This window comes from Genypterus blacodes, unplaced genomic scaffold (assembly GCF_046128005.1).
Source record: "Genypterus blacodes isolate CSIRO-AG114 ecotype Tasmania unplaced genomic scaffold, CSIRO-AGI_Gbla_v1 ptg000053l_1, whole genome shotgun sequence".
NCBI classification, from domain to species: domain Eukaryota; kingdom Metazoa; phylum Chordata; class Actinopteri; order Ophidiiformes; family Ophidiidae; genus Genypterus; species Genypterus blacodes.
The window spans coordinates 2,140,412-2,157,681 of NW_027466865.1; the positions used below are offsets into that span (position 1 = coordinate 2,140,412).

Below are 17,270 nucleotides of genomic sequence, written 5' to 3' on the forward strand. Positions count from 1 at the left end.
TTACTCTTCAGTCTTTGTAAAGGAGCCATCACTGGATTCTTTCTTCCAGAAATACAGACTGGTCCAAATCTCTTCTACACATAATGTTTGCCACACTGTATTTGATGGTTTCTGATTGATGATACAACAGTACAAGAAAACTTGAAGTATATCTCTACTGAAGTTATTCCATTGTTTACTGAATAATAACATATTTAATCGATCCTCACCAGTGATGCAAAGGTGCAGGACAGAGGTCTGAAATCAGGATTTTGCAGGTGAATCAAGTCCTAAGGGGGCTGTTCAACTATTGTAGTTCTAAATATTATTGCAATTTGACTCTTCTATGGACGTGACACATGGATCATCATAAGTGTCCAAGGTCAGACACCAGATGACTATAGTGCTCTTCCAGAATGAGCTCTATGAGACCTATGAGACCCTTCTGTTTTGACACCAAACCTGTCTGTGTTTCTCTCTGTCTGATTGGCCAGGATGAGGGTGTTGTCATGGGAACAGTGTTGGGAGACGGGCATGGTCCTGCTGGGCTTCCTGACTCTGGCGCTGTCTGTGGGGAACCTGTCCACCAAGGGGCTGCAGGTAGGAACACATCCTTTTGACACAATCAACTTCACCCAAGCATTTATGCAGTAGTTGGTTCATAGTGGATGTAAGCATTTCTGGTACATGTTTGCCTTGCTACTCTCTCTACCTATGGGAGGTGTTTGATCATGAATGCCTTTGGGTGAATAACTTACTATCGCTATACTGTCACTTAGTGTTATTAAAGTGCAGAATTTGCCTGTAATATTTGGATCAGACAGTGGCGGCGGCTCTAAGTCACTTCGGTTTGAGAGTTGAGCGAGTCTACATCACTTTCAAAGACATTTTACATGCTGCAAAGTGCCATTAATATTTACTTTCTGCCAGGACCGTCTATATAAACCTTTACAAATTGACAACAATTGCACCTGCTGACATTTACTCTTTCTCAACAATGACAAGATGAATCTGGAAGAAAAGGCTCTAGTCACAGCAACACCTACATCCTCAGCAGTGACATTCCTATTGAGGAAAACTGCAGAGCAAGACTCCAGACTGTTTGGATCAAAGAATCTCAGCCTGGTTAGGAAAAGGCAAAGCGGTCCCAGATCAGTACTCTTCCTAGTTGTTGGTCACTGAATCTCCTATTTCAGTAGTAGTAGTAGTAGTTTTATGTTGTGCAGAAAACCAACCAGGGTGTTTGTGAGCAGGTCCACCAGTCAATCCATCCATCCACCATCTCTCCATCCATCTGTTGCCCCTCTGTGCAAGGTAATAGGGATATCTATATACAGTATATCTATCTACTATCTACTGGACTGGATATTATGTATGTACAGTTAACATTGAAAACTGTAACAATACAATTCGGGACTACTGCTCCGTCAAACTCGTTGCTTGTCAAGCAGGTAGACTTAATTCTCCACTGTGGTTTCTGTTATTAACAGCAAGAGGTCTGAATTATGTACATTATCTTTCACAGGCAAGTCTGTCTGTCTGTCTGTCTGTCTGTCTGTCTGTCTGTCTGTCTGTCTGTCTGTATGTCTGTCTGTCCCTCTCTCTCTCCCCCTCTCTGTCTCTCTCTAAAGCAAAGGCTGCGTCTCTCTCCCTCTCTGCTGCCTGTACCCATCTGTCCCTGTCTCTCTGTCTGCCTCTCTCTCACTTACGCTCTCTGTCTGGTATTTCCAGTGTCTCTCGGCCTCGCTCACAGCTGCTTTGTCTCACACCTTTACAAGGAGCTCAGTGCACATTCCAGCGGTCACTCTGAATCTGTCTGAATGATTGCGACGGTGTGATCGGAGTAAATTACTGCTGTTGCTGCACATCAGGAATGTGTGAGCGCTGATGGTCGTCTGTCTGTAGAGTCCCAGCAGATAAAAACTCTGCTATTAATTACTGAGGTTCTGTTTGTTACTCCTACAGCAGTACAGCTAATAATAACACTACTACTGTACTAAGACAACTACAGGTGATGTCCTTACTATTGTCATAACTACAATGTACACTAATATGACGACTGCTAATAAGAGTCTAATACTATAACTGCTGCTGCCTTCACCATGACTGCTACCATTTTGATCACTACTGGTACAACTACAATCACAGTTTTTACTATGATTAATGTATTCCATTTTCTATAAATATGTAAATGAATGTATGTAAATGTGCTGGTGTTACTATCAACCAAGTTCCACTACAAGGTGCATTATTTTTGGCAAAACGTGTTTTAATGTAAGAATTAAAAGGTCAGATTCTGCACTGGTAAATGTAAGTTCAGGCCACATGTAATATTTATCAATTTGAGATAGCATTGTGCAACAAAACAGGAGATCATCTTAACATATCTGACCCGAATATCAGCAAGGTCATCGTTGTTTTCACATTGATAAGGATTTTTTAAAAATGCAAATTTATATCTTATCTCAGTGTGCTAGGTTTCTGCAGATGTGATCTCTGGATGTATTTGTTTGCATGCATTTTCATGTGTGTGTGTGTGTGTGTGTGTGTGTGTGTGTGTGTGTGTGTGTGTGTGTGTGTGTCCAGGAGGAAGGAGTGGCATCTAATAGTCTGGAGGAGGAGCTTGAAGTCACCACGTACTGGTGGGGAGAGTGGGCTAAGTGGACAGCCTGCACCCGGACTTGTGGAGGGGGGGTGATGGCACAGGAAAGACACTGCCTCAAACAGAGGTCAGTCTGTTTGCAATGAAGTAAAGACATTGGATGGAAGAGGGAGCAATCTCCTACTTGAGACACTCCATTATTCCATCCAATCTACTTATTCATAAATATGTATAAATATTCTGTAAATATGGTTTTACCGCATTTTAGTGTGCTACCCTCCTTTTGCTACTGTATACATGCTGATCACAAGCTACTGACAAGCCAACATCCTAATCAATACATGGTAAATGTTAGCTCATAAAATTCAGTCCTCACAGCTAAGTAGAGCTGAGGTTCGGAGAGACATTAAGTGCTGTTTTAACTAGTTATGTTGGTATTTTTAAACATTTTAAGCAAATGTTTGTTTTGTGTACAAAGACAGAAAGTTGCTGCTGGGAAGGACAACATGACCTGTACAGGAACGGCAAAAAAATATCACCTCTGCAACACAAAGGTGAGGTCACACTTTTTTACCGATGCGTTTTGTATTTTTCACAATTTAATTTCTTTATTTATCTCTCTTAAAACAAACACAGTAGGTTTCATTGGCTGACAATGGTGACTGCGGTCATGCTGGCTTGGCTCTGTGCAGCCGTGTGAATGTGACGCAGGGTGGAGCTGTAAATGAGCGTGTATGCTCAGCAAACCATCTCTGGACAAATAAACGCTTGAAAAGAATTTATGTGTGTAACTTAATGTAAAACGGTGCCTTAACAAGTGTGCAACAGCCCTTGTTTAATGGCCGGCGTTGTGTCTCTCCGCTGCAGGAATGTCCTACCACTGGGAGGAGCTTCAGAGAGGAGCAATGCTGGTCCTTTAACTCGCAGCTTTACAATGGGAGGAACTACCAGTGGAAACCTCTGTATCCCGGTAATAACTCCCATAAAACACCCTGACACTCTCTCCTGTGGCCATTTTACCACGCCAGAGGTGACTGAGGTCTTTGCTGTCTGAGCTGCTGAGCTTTAAGGGGGCCCGGCTTCAAAATGGTCCTTTAAAATCACTTATTCTTTCACATGCTTGTTCTCTCGTTTACTTTTCCATTGACTGCCCATGAGTTTGTTCTCATAAACCCTGTGCTTTGACTTTTTTTGTTTTCATTGATTGCTTATTACAAGGATAGCAGTAACTATGGTAACCCATCATACTCATCATCATCATTATTGTTGTGCATTCATATTTATTAAATAATTTATTAGCTTGTTGTTGTTCTTGTGATTGCAGTAGCAGTACTTACTAGTAATGTAAAGTGATACTGAAGTAATAGCAGTACTCTTTAATTGATAAGCCAGTGACCTTTGACCTGTGCTGTGCTACACATCTCCAGATGACTACGTGCACATTTCCAGTAACCCCTGTGACCTTCACTGCACCACGACCGATGGTCAGAGGCAGCTGATGGTGACAGCGAGGGACGGAACATCCTGCAAGTACAGCAGCTATCGAGGGGTCTGTGTGGATGGTAAGTGTGAGGTGAGTCCAGCTTCTTCTTTACTTTGTACCATCAACTCCTTTCACTCACGCATGTCCTGTATTTGTAATCAGTTTGTACCTTTACCGGACACAGAAGGACAGAGCTGTTGCAGTACACTTTAATTTAGCTCTAAATCTTGCAAAAGGTTGTGAATGGAGTTGTTAACTTTAAGCTTGAAAGTACTGCAGCAAATCCTGACAATTTTCATAGTTTTCTCCTGATTAACCTTCTTCTATTACTGTTACCTCAGACTACAGCTGTGTGTATGTGTGTGTCTGTCTGTCTGTCTGTCTGTCTGTCTGTCTGTCTGTCTGTCTGTCTGTCTGTCTGTCTGTGTGTGTGTGTGTGTGTGTGTGTGTGTGTGTGTGTGTGTGTGTATGTGTGTGCGTGCATGCATGTGTGTGTCAAGTCAAATTCATTAAACTATCCCTATACAAACATTTGATTTATAGTAGTACCGAGTCCTGAAACTTTTCCACACACCTCCAATGTAAAACTGTACATGTTACAGGTATTGATTGATCGATGATTGATTCTGATGATTGGTAATGGATTTGTTTTTTCACATCCTCTGACCCTCCACTTCCTGATCGGCTGCTTAGCCAATCGGATGTGACGGAGTGCTCTTCTCCTCCATCACTCTGGATAAGTGTGGGGTTTGTCAGGGGGACGGTAGCAGCTGCAGCAGAGTCACCGGAAACTTCCGTCGCGGGGCCTCAACTCTGGGTAAGACACTCTCCAATATGTCATGAATTAGACGCTGATGTATGCAGTTCATATGCCTGCAGGTGAGCAAAAATGTACGAAAAAATGTGTAAATATTGAGGAATGAGGCCAATTTCCACTGAAATGAACACACCTGGAGGGATGATGCTTTCTGTCTCCTGTCATCAAGGTTATTCCTTTATCACGCAAATCCCTGAAGGATCATGGGACATCCAGGTCATCGAGAGGAAGAAGTCTGCTGATGTTCTCGGTGTGTAAATCCTATTTTCTTTGAACAGCAATCACCTCACAACAGCTACACGGTGCAAACACGTGTGAGCTTAATTTGCTGCAAATTCATTTTCCTTGTTCCACAGCTGTGACCGATCAGGCAGGAAACTTCTTCTTTAATGGGGCGTACAAGGTGGACACTCCACAGAACTTCCATGCTGCAGGTGCTATCTTCAAGTACCGCCGGCCCATGGACGTGTATGAGACTGGCATAGAGTACATCGTAGCCAAGGGTCCCATCGATCAGGCCATCAATGTTCTGGTACGTCTCCCCTCTCATATATTATAACTTTCACATTCCCTCAGATGAACTCTCATTGTTTCTCTGTACTTGGTGTTTGACCCAACCTCTTGTAGTAGATCCGTCCGGATTTGACTGAGCTTCTTCCTGGCCTCTCTGCATTAGTATCTGCTGTCAATTGTTCATCCTCACTCAGGTGTGGAATCAGAATGGGAGGACTCCCTACATCACCTACGAATACACTGTCCTTAGAGACTCCCTGCCTCCTGTCCCTCCTCCTCCTGTCTACACTGGCTCAGACAGCTCAGCAGGGGAGGTCTCTGTGGAAGTAGGGAGTCTCATGCCGCCCAACAGCAGCATCTATGACACGGTGCTTACCGACGGCCAGCAGAACCAAGTCCTGTTGGATCCAGAGGCACCAGGAGACGCTGACGGGCAGACAGGTCAGGAGACCAACGAGGTGTATGAGGAGACAGCTGCCATTGATTGTGACCAGGATGGAGCAACTGCACCCAAATTTTCAGGTAGAAACATACCAATATATATATATGTATATTGTGGACACTGCTTCAAGTCAAGACAGAAAGAAAGAAAACAGCAAGATAAGAACAAAGGGGGAGAAAAAGAAAGAAAAAAAGGTTATATTTGTCTAATGTATTCGTGTAATGTATTTGTTCATGTTTATCATGAGAGTGAGTTTGATAGAGTGAGGGAGGGAGACTGACAGGAGGAATGCAAGAAGAGTGTGAGAAAACATGAGAGCAGTTCAGATGTTCTTTCAGAATAGAATGACCGTGTGAAATGGGTCAGATTCTGATTTTTTCAGTCTGTGTGAGAGAGAGTGAAGAAAGAAAAGAGAGAGAGAGAGAGAGAGAGAGAGTGGGGGAGAGAGAGAATGAGAGAGACCTTTGGAGATGTGCATTATTAACAGGGCAGACATGAGGACTAGCTCCAGCAGATAAAAAATTCAGAGTTTTGTGGTGTTTGCTCATCTTAAAAATGGCTGCATCACAAACACAGCTGGTAATGGCCTTCCTGTCTTCCCATGAGTTCATCCAGCTGACTTAGACGTCCATTACACCACTGATTTTGGTGGATGGGTGGCTGATGTAGGCAGAGATCCCAGGATACTAACTGCTGGCTGAAACATTTTCGTCCAACCTTTTTGGTCATTATTTTGTTTTCATGTTCCTCTGAGCCATTTGTATGATGTTTTCATTTTCTGCATCTATATGTGTACAGAATGTGTACAGAAATACAGAAAACCATGACACTTTTGGCTATTGGTAAGTTAAATGTATCAACCGGTATTATCAATTTACCCTAACGCTTTTGAAAATAAAGCTTAGATGTACAGCAAGAACAGCTCAGACAGACTTGAGCCTTATTCAAACAATTGGAAAAATATATGATGATTTGAGTTGATGAGTTTATTGATTGAATAAAATGAAATAACCAAAGACAAACCTCAATATTTGCACTTGTTTAACCATCAGAAGGAAATAGCAGTCATGCAGACAGCACTGCCATCCCTGCCTCAGCCAGCAGACCCCTGGAGGCAGGGCCAGAGTCCCCAAACCTAATCTGGAGAGTCCTGCTCGATGGCCGGATCGGCCCAGATGGACTGCTCATCAACATCTCCACCAATCAGCTGCTTACAGCGGGGGGAGGCCTGTTCTCTTCAGAGGTTGGAACAGCAGAGGTGGACCTGAGCCTGGAGCAAGGTGGGCCCTTCTTTCTCAACGACACCCTGGAGTTTGCTCTAGGCCACAAACGCAATGACAGCGGAGATGGTCTCTACCATAACAAAACAGTGAGTGGAGGGAGGACCTCCAGCCGCACCAACAGGACCAGGTAGGACAATCGGGCGAACATGTAATCCAACATAATAACACTAATTGAACTACGTTATACAATAGAAACAAGGTACTATAAGAGAGGACAGGCTGGTCATGTCCTTTGAGATTTTTTCAAAAGGACACAGTAAAATGTTCTTTATAAACGGGAACAGTCTGATGTAAGCAGCCTTGAAATGTGACCTTTCAAGGATGCGGCCCCTGAGATGAGACACAGGCCAGGAGTACTGCGTCAGTGAAACTCATCTTTGGGATTCCCCCCAAAAATCCTCCAGCACAAGGTGATGTCATAACATGATTCACTTTTGTCTGCAGTCCACAGCCAGCCTAAGAGCCCCGCTTCAGATGTCAGAAGCACTCAATAAAAAGACTGCAAGAGTAATATTACCACAACATGATCATAAAAGTCTTCATATTATTTAACTTGAAACTAGATACGGAGGCTTCCAGTCCAGCTCTTGCTCAATGTCTTATCAACAGTAAACGATCAAAAGCATGATCTTTCCCAAAACTTCAATGATCAGTTAAAGGCACTTTAGCATTTCCTGGACATGTACAAATACTGTGGGAATTGTGGGAAGTGGAAGTGTTAGCATTGAATGTGGTCTCATACAATCAATTACTGACATTCACACGATTTTAGCACAAAACACCTTCATAAACACTTCAGTTTTGTTTTGATTCCTTGTTTCGATGTGCAGCTCTACTATCTTCAGAATGCAGCATAAAAGTTCCTTCAAGCATGATTTCATCAAGCACAAACCTGCTTGCTGGCATAAAAGTGGTCCGTTTGCTCTGTCAGGGAGATACAAGTCAAGCAGCAACAAAAGCATGTTAATGTCTGAGTTAATATTTCTAGGACTGAAATAGTTAAAACGTATATGGTTTTACAATTTTACATCGTCAAGGGTCTCACAAACTCCTGCAGCCCCTGAATCATTCAGGATATCCAGGTTGCTACTGCACCCTAAATGTGAGTGGTATGGTGTGTAGCCTACATGACCTATGACAGAGAGCGATGTGGCAGTTTTACTCTTTGTAACACAAGACAGACAAATGGACACGGCAGCGCAGGGGGCTAAATAAACAAAGAGGCAGGTTTGTATTTAATGCATGTATTGAATTAGACAGTTGAGCTTGTAGATAAGGAGGTTGGTGGGAAAGCGTGTAGCTGAACATGAAACCCGGCTGCAACAAGACAGACAGCCAAGCAGTGGGACAGGTGGACGTGTAGGCAGGAAGGTAAGGCAGACAAATTACTATACAGGCGGTAAGGCAGGAAAGATGACCGACAGGCAGGTAGTACACACAGACAGGTCAGCCTGGCAGGTTTTGCACTCCATCATATTTATAATTCCTGCTGGCTGCCTTGCTCAGTGTCCAAGCAGAGTTCCACCAGTCGCGCAGACAGCATCTATAAAACACAGCCCAACACAGCCTTCCCTCTGAGAGAAAGAGAGAGACGGAGGGAGAGGAAACGAGCTGAGCAGAGGAGCAGGATCAGAGAGGGGAAAGGGAGCGGTGCAGCATTGCTTAGAAACAAATTATTCAAGGTATTTCTAAGAAGAGAGAAAATTATGACACGGTGGGGAAAACTCTCCTGTCTGACTGTGGTCGCTCCTCCTCACCTCTGGGGAGGAAATAATGTACAGGAATTAGTTTCGCTCTCGCAGGGAAACACAGACGAGGTATAACTCAAAGTGCTTGTGATTTTCGAATAAACGTCTGCTGGCTGGCGGAGGCCGAGGACAGCGTTATGACAAGAATGTGCACATTGACTTTTATGTGATGGGATGAAAAACAACTATGTCTGTTGGGATGTTGGTTGTGAATCAGCTGTGACACTGGTTGTCTGAGGCCAGTGAGCCACTGTGTGTGTGTGTGTGTGTGTGTGTGTGTGTGTGTGTGTGTGTGTGTGTGTGTGTGTGTGTGTGTGTGTGTTTGTGTGTGTGTGTGTGTGTGTGTGTGTGTGTGTGTGTGTGTGTGTTTGAAGCCTTCTTTTGCTAAATGCATTTGTGTGCGTGCATGTGAGAAAGAGAATCCTTTATCCAATTAGGCATTAAAACTGGCTCTCCATGGAGTGCATTTGACTTAATAATTGCCATCAATCAGTAGCTGAAGCGTATTTTTCCCTAATCCCAAACACGGGTACACAGATGATGTCTAATTAATTACCATGAAGTTGGAAGCTATCTTAACCTAAAAAGCAACATCTGTTTTCCAATATGCACATTCCCTGTATTGCACTAAGAGACAAGACAAAACGGTAAGCTTGGTGTGGAAATAGCTATGATTAAGTACACACAGTACTTGTTTACCCTATGTTCCCCTCCCAGCAGGAATGAGGCCCTGGGGTACCCGATGTAGAATGGATCTATACGCGATGACATGACATGAGAGATGTTAGAGACTCTGAGCAAATGTAGTCATATTCTTGTATCCTATTGTTTATATCCTGCGTAATTTGTTCTCACAGGGGGAACCAGAGACTCTACCAGAAGAATTTGAAGCTTAGTCCTGCTGACATGTACCGCTGGAAACTTTCTTCACAGGAGCCTTGTAGTATGACATGCTCTATAGGTATACGCACACGCTCAGACACACACAACTTTGTGAGCACCCACAACATCAGACGTTGCAAATGATCGACAGTTAATGATCTCTGAGGAGTGATTTCTTGAGCACTAATGCTGCAAAGTAGCACAACCTTTCATCCTGGTATTGTAGTACCTGGTTATTAAGAATAGTGCCAACTTCTTTGATGTCTCTGACTGTGAGGTTCACCTACCATTATCTCGTTGTCTTCTCAAACAAATCATCATCATCATCACAACCAGGAGTGTCGAAGTCGTTCGTCACATGTGTTCGTTATGACGGTGTGGAGGTGGACGACATGTTCTGTGATGCTCTAACCAGACCGGAGCCAGTCCATGACTTCTGCATCGGGAGAGAATGCCAGCCCAGGTACTGCTACAAAAGCTTTATGTAAACAGCAATATTCAGTGCATCGTGTTTCTGGTTGATGATTCTACAGTGTGAATGATCTGACTCTCTGATTGTATATACAAAAATATACCAAACATACTGTGCACACTGAGTGTAAAAATATTATTAGCTTTAATAGCTGCCTCGTCTTTGCTGTATTGTCTAATCAAATCCAATCCAGTCATATCTCATCTGATGTTTCAGGTGGGAGGCGAGCAGCTGGAGCGAGTGTTCCAGGACTTGCGGGGAGGGTTTCCAGTTTCGACAGGTTCGCTGTTGGAAGATGCTGTCCCCTGGCCTGGACAGCTCAGTGTACAGTGACCTGTGCACCATGGCTGAGCTGGAGAGACCCATGGAGAGACGTCCCTGCAAGAGCCCTGCTTGCGGCCCGCAGTGGGAGGTGGCCGAGTGGGTTGAGGTACCACACGTCAACAGTCATGTCACCTTTGATCTGATTTAAAATGAAATTCTGACCAATGGTTGGAGAAAGGAGATGATTTGGGCATGCTGGTCTCTCATGTAGGTCCAGCATGGTTGAAAATGTTGACCTTCATCCCAGAACATACGCACATAAGGGACTGTGACCAATGCTTAAATTAGAGTAACATCTATAGGGAAAATTACGATAAGTGAGGAACAGTGGAATGTTTTTCCTCTGCTCTTTCCCTACGCCTGAATTTAGATTTTATTTGATTTCCCATGCTTGTTAAGGGCTCCATGTTAGACAGATACCAGCATACAGCAGCTATGTCGCAGTGACGCCGACGTTTGCGCTGCGTCCATCTGGCTCTCTGTGTCTCTTTCTGTCCAGTGTCCAGCTAAATGTGGTCGGAAAGCTCAGGTGACCCGTGAAGTCCGCTGCTCTGATGAAACCAGACCATGTGACCCAATGACCAAACCACCATATGCCAAAAACTGCACCGGTCCACCCTGTGAACGCCACTGGACTGTGTCAGAGTGGGGACCTGTGAGTGTTTTCATTCACCATATGTGTGTTTTGCTTCTGCTTTTATCCAACATCCAATTGTTGTGAAAATTATTCTCTGGTTTTTCATGCCCAATGTCTGTATTCTCCATTATTTCTTATTTTACATTTCTGTATTTTACCACTTCTTTTGTACTCATCGTCTTGTGTCTGGTATGTTAGAAAGATTTCATTCAAAGTCGGACACTGGAAACTCCCAGGATTCATTTACAGCCAGAGCATATTCCACAAGTTCAGTTTGGAAAACAACAAGGCAGATACATAAAATACTTTTTCCTATACATATATCTGAGTGCAACCTTTTAACATATATAAAGCACCTTATATGTATTTATGGCAACACTGATAATTTAAGGGTGTTTTGGAGATTAGAAACCTGTCCAGATGTTTTCTGTTTGAAACTCAAACCTGAAGGCCTTTTCACTTTTCTATGGAGGAAGCCTGAATCTTCTGCGTCACTGGAATACTCTGCACCAGTAACGCTTGACTTTTCATTGCTTTTTATCAGTGCTCAGGGTCGTGCGGTCAGGGTAGGACGGTGCGCCATGTGTATTGTAAGACTCCAGAGGGTCGTGTGGTTCCTGAAACTCAGTGCGCCGCAGAGAACAAGCCGCTGGCCATCCATCCCTGTGGAGAGAGAGACTGCGCTCCACACTGGCTCAGCCAGGACTGGGAGAGGGTGAGGACACACTGCTTTACTCAGGTCCAATCGTTGTTTCCAGGTTTTGTATGCAATTCCTCCAATATTTAAAATGGGAGATTAAATGCATATATTTACTTGTTACATCTCATATTAAAAGGATTTGTACTTCCTGTAAAAAAAGGGGGCAAGCAATGGAGGTCTGCAAAGCTGAACTACTCTGAACTAATTGTTCAAACTAACAATTTAGCAATTTAGCAATCAGATAGATATGACATATATGTGGCATGTGATCTTCCAACCACCTGCATGTCCGTGTGTGTTTTGTGTTTTTTCTCTTGACATATGATCGGTAGACAAAACTGTCCAGTGAAAGCACCCACATCATGGCACATCAGTCGAGCCTGTATGCAAAATATTATTGTGGGGTAACTAATTTGAGAGCTGAGACTCGGGGCTTGTTGCCATGTTCAGGTGCTTGTGGGATAATGGAAAATCACATGAATCCATCTATGCTTTGGAAAGATCTTTGGCTCTTTAGTGGCTTGTGTCTGTGTTAAATAATTCATTCCTAACACCTGAGTAGAATTTCATAAAGTAATATAAATTCAAAGGGTCTTTAGTTATAGTGTCTGCTTGATCTCGTGAAAAACTTTGATGAATATGAAATGTTACTCATGGTGTATTGAGTTCCAGTCATATGTGTCCCAAGGAATTGACAAGATTTGAGAAAAATATCAACTTTCCCCCCCTCTGTCCAGTGTAATACCACTTGTGGTCGTGGCGAGAAGCAGCGGATTATACTGTGTGCCGGCATTAGCGGGGGAAAATTCCAGATTTTCGATGATGAAGCATGCAGTGGCAGTGAGAAACCTGAAGAGGAAAACACCTGCTTCGAGAGGCCTTGCTTCAAATGGTACTCCACACCCTGGTCTGAGGTGAGATGTGTGGGTGTCTGTGTATGTGGGGGCGTTCCTTCATTGAGGGCTACACACATTGGTGTCAATATATATGTATGGATATCATATGTATGGTAATTTGGTCACAGAATGATCATTAGCAACGAGGTTACACACCAACTGACACAGAGCAACATTAGCATCATGGTTTTTGTAGTGAAAACAAAACAATGACCTCAAAACTTCTACATACTAGTAAAAAAGCTGTACAGTTGGATGTTACAGTAATTATCAACAGTAAACTAATGTTATTTAATGTAAATAAATAAGTATGAATAACCACTTAAATGAGTGAAAAAAAGACCTTTGACGAACGCCTGGTGGTTTGCGCAGAGCAGCAAAATATGTGTCTGGATTAAATGTTGGAGATGTTAGATGGAAAGGAGGCAGACTGAACCTCTGGCTCCACTTGCATCCTGAGCAGGGTCATCCATCTACTCTTGGTAACACTGAAACACAGTTGTGCAACACAGGTCTGGAGCAAAAGACTAATCCAGCCAGGGTTCATGGTTTAATTCCCTTTGTAAACAGTGACGGTCACACTTACACCTGCATCTGTGTATATCCCTCTGAGTGACACCAGGGACATTTGCCTTTCATATCACTGGAATGCTAAGAATGTGAGGGAAGTTTTGGGTTTTACTGCATACTGTCACTGCAGCGGGAGACACTGTTATATCAAAGTGACATGGCAGTAAATTTAGACAGTAAAATTCACACATTTTGCTGTTTGCTGCTGCTGAAGCTGGAGTCTGGGCCGAGTCGAGCTGGACCTCACTGTGCTGGATCAGATCCATGTCTCCATGACTGAAACTCGGCTCAGAGAGAGAAAAGGAAAGACTCAAATCTGGACTTGTTTACAATGTCCTGTCTGAAACTACCTTGTTTTTTTTTCAAATGTCAAAATCCATAACTTTGGTTTAGACTACAGGGTACAATCATAAATGCTGTAAAGCAAGAGTTCAGTGTCTCTCCTCTTAAACATAACCGACACAAGAGTCTTTGTTGAACACACAAGCCATATCTTGTTTTTTATCAAGTCACAAAATAAAATGTTTCTATGCTGTCTGATGTTATCGTTTGCTACCATTTTCCTCTGTGCTGCCTCCCCAGTGCACTAAGACGTGTGGTGTGGGTGTGAGGATGAGGGATGTGAAGTGTTATCAGGGCAGAGAGCTGGTCCGAGGCTGCGACCCCCTGACCAAGCCTGTGGCCAAACAGACCTGTGCTCTGCAGCCCTGCCCCACTGAGCCACCAGGTAACACACGTAAATGCACCAATGCATCAACCTCTGTCAGCAGCAACTGTGAAATCAGGATTTCACAATATCTATGACCTGTTTTTGGTGTGGATCTGGATTTTAGTGCTGCTTTACACCGAGAAGGTCCATGTGTGGAAGTATGTTCTAGAACAAGACACATTTTGTCTTGGCTTGTTCGTTGCGGGTCGAGGAATACTGTAGCTATTCTATTGTTTTGTGCTGTGATCATTTGAATTCCACTACATGTAATCTCATTGTAATACATTCTAACGCTGGGATTACTTTGTTGACTTTGTGTTTTTCCCAGATGAAAGCTGTCAGGACCGGCCCTCCACCAACTGCTCTCTGGCTCTGAAAGTCAACCTGTGCAGCCACTGGTACTACAGCAAAGCCTGCTGCCACTCCTGCAGGGTCATACGACCTTCGACCTCTTAGTCCAGAATACCACTGTCGCTCCATCTTGACTCTAACTTCCGCATGTTGAAGGACATCGGTTTGTGTGTTTATGTGCTCATGGTACTGCAGGTACTGTGAATAACAGTGAAGCCAAAGGTCAAAGAGATTATGTGGTATGAAGTTACACATCCTACCCAATAACATGGATGTTTCAGCCTGTTAGCTTGATGGTGCTGCATTACGCAATATGCATTATAATTTATGGTTGATATGAGACAAAAACAGTTGCAAAATGTTAATACATCACACTGATGTAACATGTAGCCTGCAACATTTATGTGTAAATAAATGTTTGCTTATTATTGTAGATTGCAGGTAACCGCTGCACACCTTCATCACATTTTCACTTTGAATATTCTAAACTCTTTTTGGTGGGTCCACAGCCACTGAAGAAGTGATTTCTTTTTCATGTCTCCTCATGTCATCACTCACTGTTTCACAAGGAGCAAAACACTTGGAAGTCAAATGTATTTTTTTGTTTATATTTTGCCTCAGTTGTCACATATGGTACATTACTCAGGTGTATTGAATCTACATAATTAGCTTCATCTATCTGTCTGTATTACCCTGATGAAGGCCTAATGTCGATACACGCTCATATTTATTGTCTTGTATAAGCCATGTAATAAAGGCTTTAAAATACTTTTAAGACAGAGTACCTTACTTGGTACCGCAATTTGTATGCCTTTTTATACAAGTACATTTTCCAAGGTTTTACTCCTACCTGACTTCCCACAATGTTCCCTGTCAAAGTATCATAGCTTAGAAGCACTTTCTTTCCTGTTCTGTCATTCTAGATGTTTTACATCCCCAGTTTGTTTTCAGTAAATAGCAGAGGAACTGCACTGTAAGCACAAGTTCCTGTATGAATACATAAGGATTCAGTTTTCATTTGTCATTTGTCATATGTTTCATAGGTCACCAATGAAATAACATTACTTTTACCTTTACTTACTATTTGAATCTACAGTCTCAGTGATAGGACATGTGAAGCCAAGCAGAGAGGTGGATGTTTGAATTGTGTGATGCTGCTGACTGTCAGTGTGAGAGAACCATCAGCAGTTCTCAACTTCAGATCCTTGACCAACTCAGCCTGTCACAAGCATAAAATTACTAATTTTGTGTGAAGCAAACTTTTGAAAAGCAAGACATAAAACATTTATTTTTAGAAATGTTTCTTATCCCATGAAGAAGTGGTTCTCAAACTATGTGACTGGTACCACCAGCAGTGTGGTCTCACTTGCATCTGTTTGTTTGTCTGTTTATTAGCAGGGTTAACGTTCTGGAGCATGTTTGATTAAACATGGTGGAAGGTGGCCAAGGAGCAGGAACAATTAATTGAATTTGGTTCTGATTCAGATCACGTGGTGTAAATTGTTCCAGATCCAGATAGATTGAGGGCTTGGGTCAGCCCTGATCTTTTCTGTGTGATGCTCTCACAATCCACCTGTAGTAGCCGTTTGGATGGGCCAAATGCAAATGAAGAATTTTAGTGTTGAATCAATTAAGAAATTTAAAGAAAGACAAATGTTTATTCTTCTTTGGTCTCAGAGGAGGTACAAACTATTTTAACTGTCCTTTTAGTTGTCCTTGCCTGGTTTGTTGTGGTTCTTGGTTCAAAAAGCTTGAAAACCACAGATTTGTGTTCATGACATGAATGATTTTGTATCCGTTCTAAAAATGTGAATAGGTGACCTCCTGTGACCTCAGTAGGGTCATAACACACAAGCTGAGAACTGCTGAATTACGCACTACATCTTCTGCGGTGTTGAGGATACAATTCATGTTAATCATATGCCTCTCAATTGTTCATGATAAGCTCTGTAATCATCATATTTTCATTTTCACAATGATCAGTGGTAAGAAATGTTTCCCTTAAACACATGTGGAGTTAGAGGAAAGGTGGAGTGAACGGTTGAAGGGCCTAACTAACCTTCATCACCAGTGAGCAGCTTGCTGCCGGGAAAAGTTCTATTAAATTATTTCTCAACTGACTATACTGCATGATTAGAATATTTAATATAGATATGAATATAATTTAATTTGGTTTCAGATCTGTGTCTTGCATGGCCCAAAAGGAATTTGGAAATTTTCACTTCCATGAATTCCTTTGCCAGTTGGTGCTGAGCCGGTTGGCATCTCTGTAGTGTTGGGCATGCCCACAGGATATGAAAGTATATTTATTAGTCATAGCACATATTCATTTATCGTGACGCTCCTGATGCCAACCGATGCATATTTATCAGGTTACTTAATGCCAGTTTTGGTCTGTGTATGACAGAGGTTATGGGTGAAGTTATTCCAAACACAGACAGAAAGATCCTGACACTTGAAGTATGGTTGAAATATATTCAGAAGTGTATGTCTTATTTTTGGCAATAAAACTATTGTGTATTGTGTTTTTATATAACTGATACCTCTTTGTACAAAACGTAAGTATGGAGATTGTGTACTGTTGATAATAAACTGATTTGCATAACAATTACAGTTAAAATTATGTGTGTCTTTGTTTTTATTTCAATTGTTGTAAAATGAGGGAAAGTTGAAACCAGCATGATTCACATTCACAGTCTGCTATCAAGTTCAACTACATTTCTTCATAGTGAGTAGCCATAGTGAGTAGTCGGAGCCTTGCTCAAAGGATCAATAGCACTAACTTAGTATTATTATTATTATCATCATCTCTGCTTTGTTTTATCGGCACCTGAAACAGCCTCATCTTCTCGTCTGAAATGA

The 17,270-nt window shown here is 42.5% G+C and overlaps 1 protein-coding gene across 1 annotated transcript; it reads left to right on the plus strand.

The window, feature by feature from the left end:
* Positions 1–474: 474 nt before the first annotated feature.
* Positions 475–14,513, plus strand: ttc16 (tetratricopeptide repeat domain 16). The gene is made up of 18 exons (XM_076151104.1): positions 475–579; positions 2,566–2,708; positions 3,060–3,135; positions 3,449–3,551; positions 4,009–4,154; positions 4,758–4,881; positions 5,051–5,131; positions 5,238–5,413; positions 5,589–5,916; positions 6,889–7,246; positions 9,725–9,828; positions 10,086–10,212; positions 10,438–10,651; positions 11,045–11,200; positions 11,727–11,897; positions 12,620–12,796; positions 13,931–14,075; positions 14,386–14,513. The coding sequence occupies exons 1-18, from the start codon at positions 475–477 to the stop codon at positions 14,511–14,513; spliced, it is 2,862 nt and encodes a 953-aa protein (XP_076007219.1).
* Positions 14,514–17,270: the final 2,757 nt, after the last annotated feature.

Coding starts and splice junctions, on each gene's coding strand:
- ttc16 (XM_076151104.1), top strand. CDS start 475: ATGAGGGTGTTGTCATGGGAACAGTGTTGGGAGACGGGCATGGTCCTG. Junction 580..2,565: donor TGTCCACCAAGGGGCTGCAG/GTAGGAACACAT, acceptor GTGTGTGTCCAG/GAGGAAGGAGTGGCATCTAA. Junction 7,247..9,724: donor AGCCGCACCAACAGGACCAG/GTAGGACAATCG, acceptor TTGTTCTCACAG/GGGGAACCAGAGACTCTACC.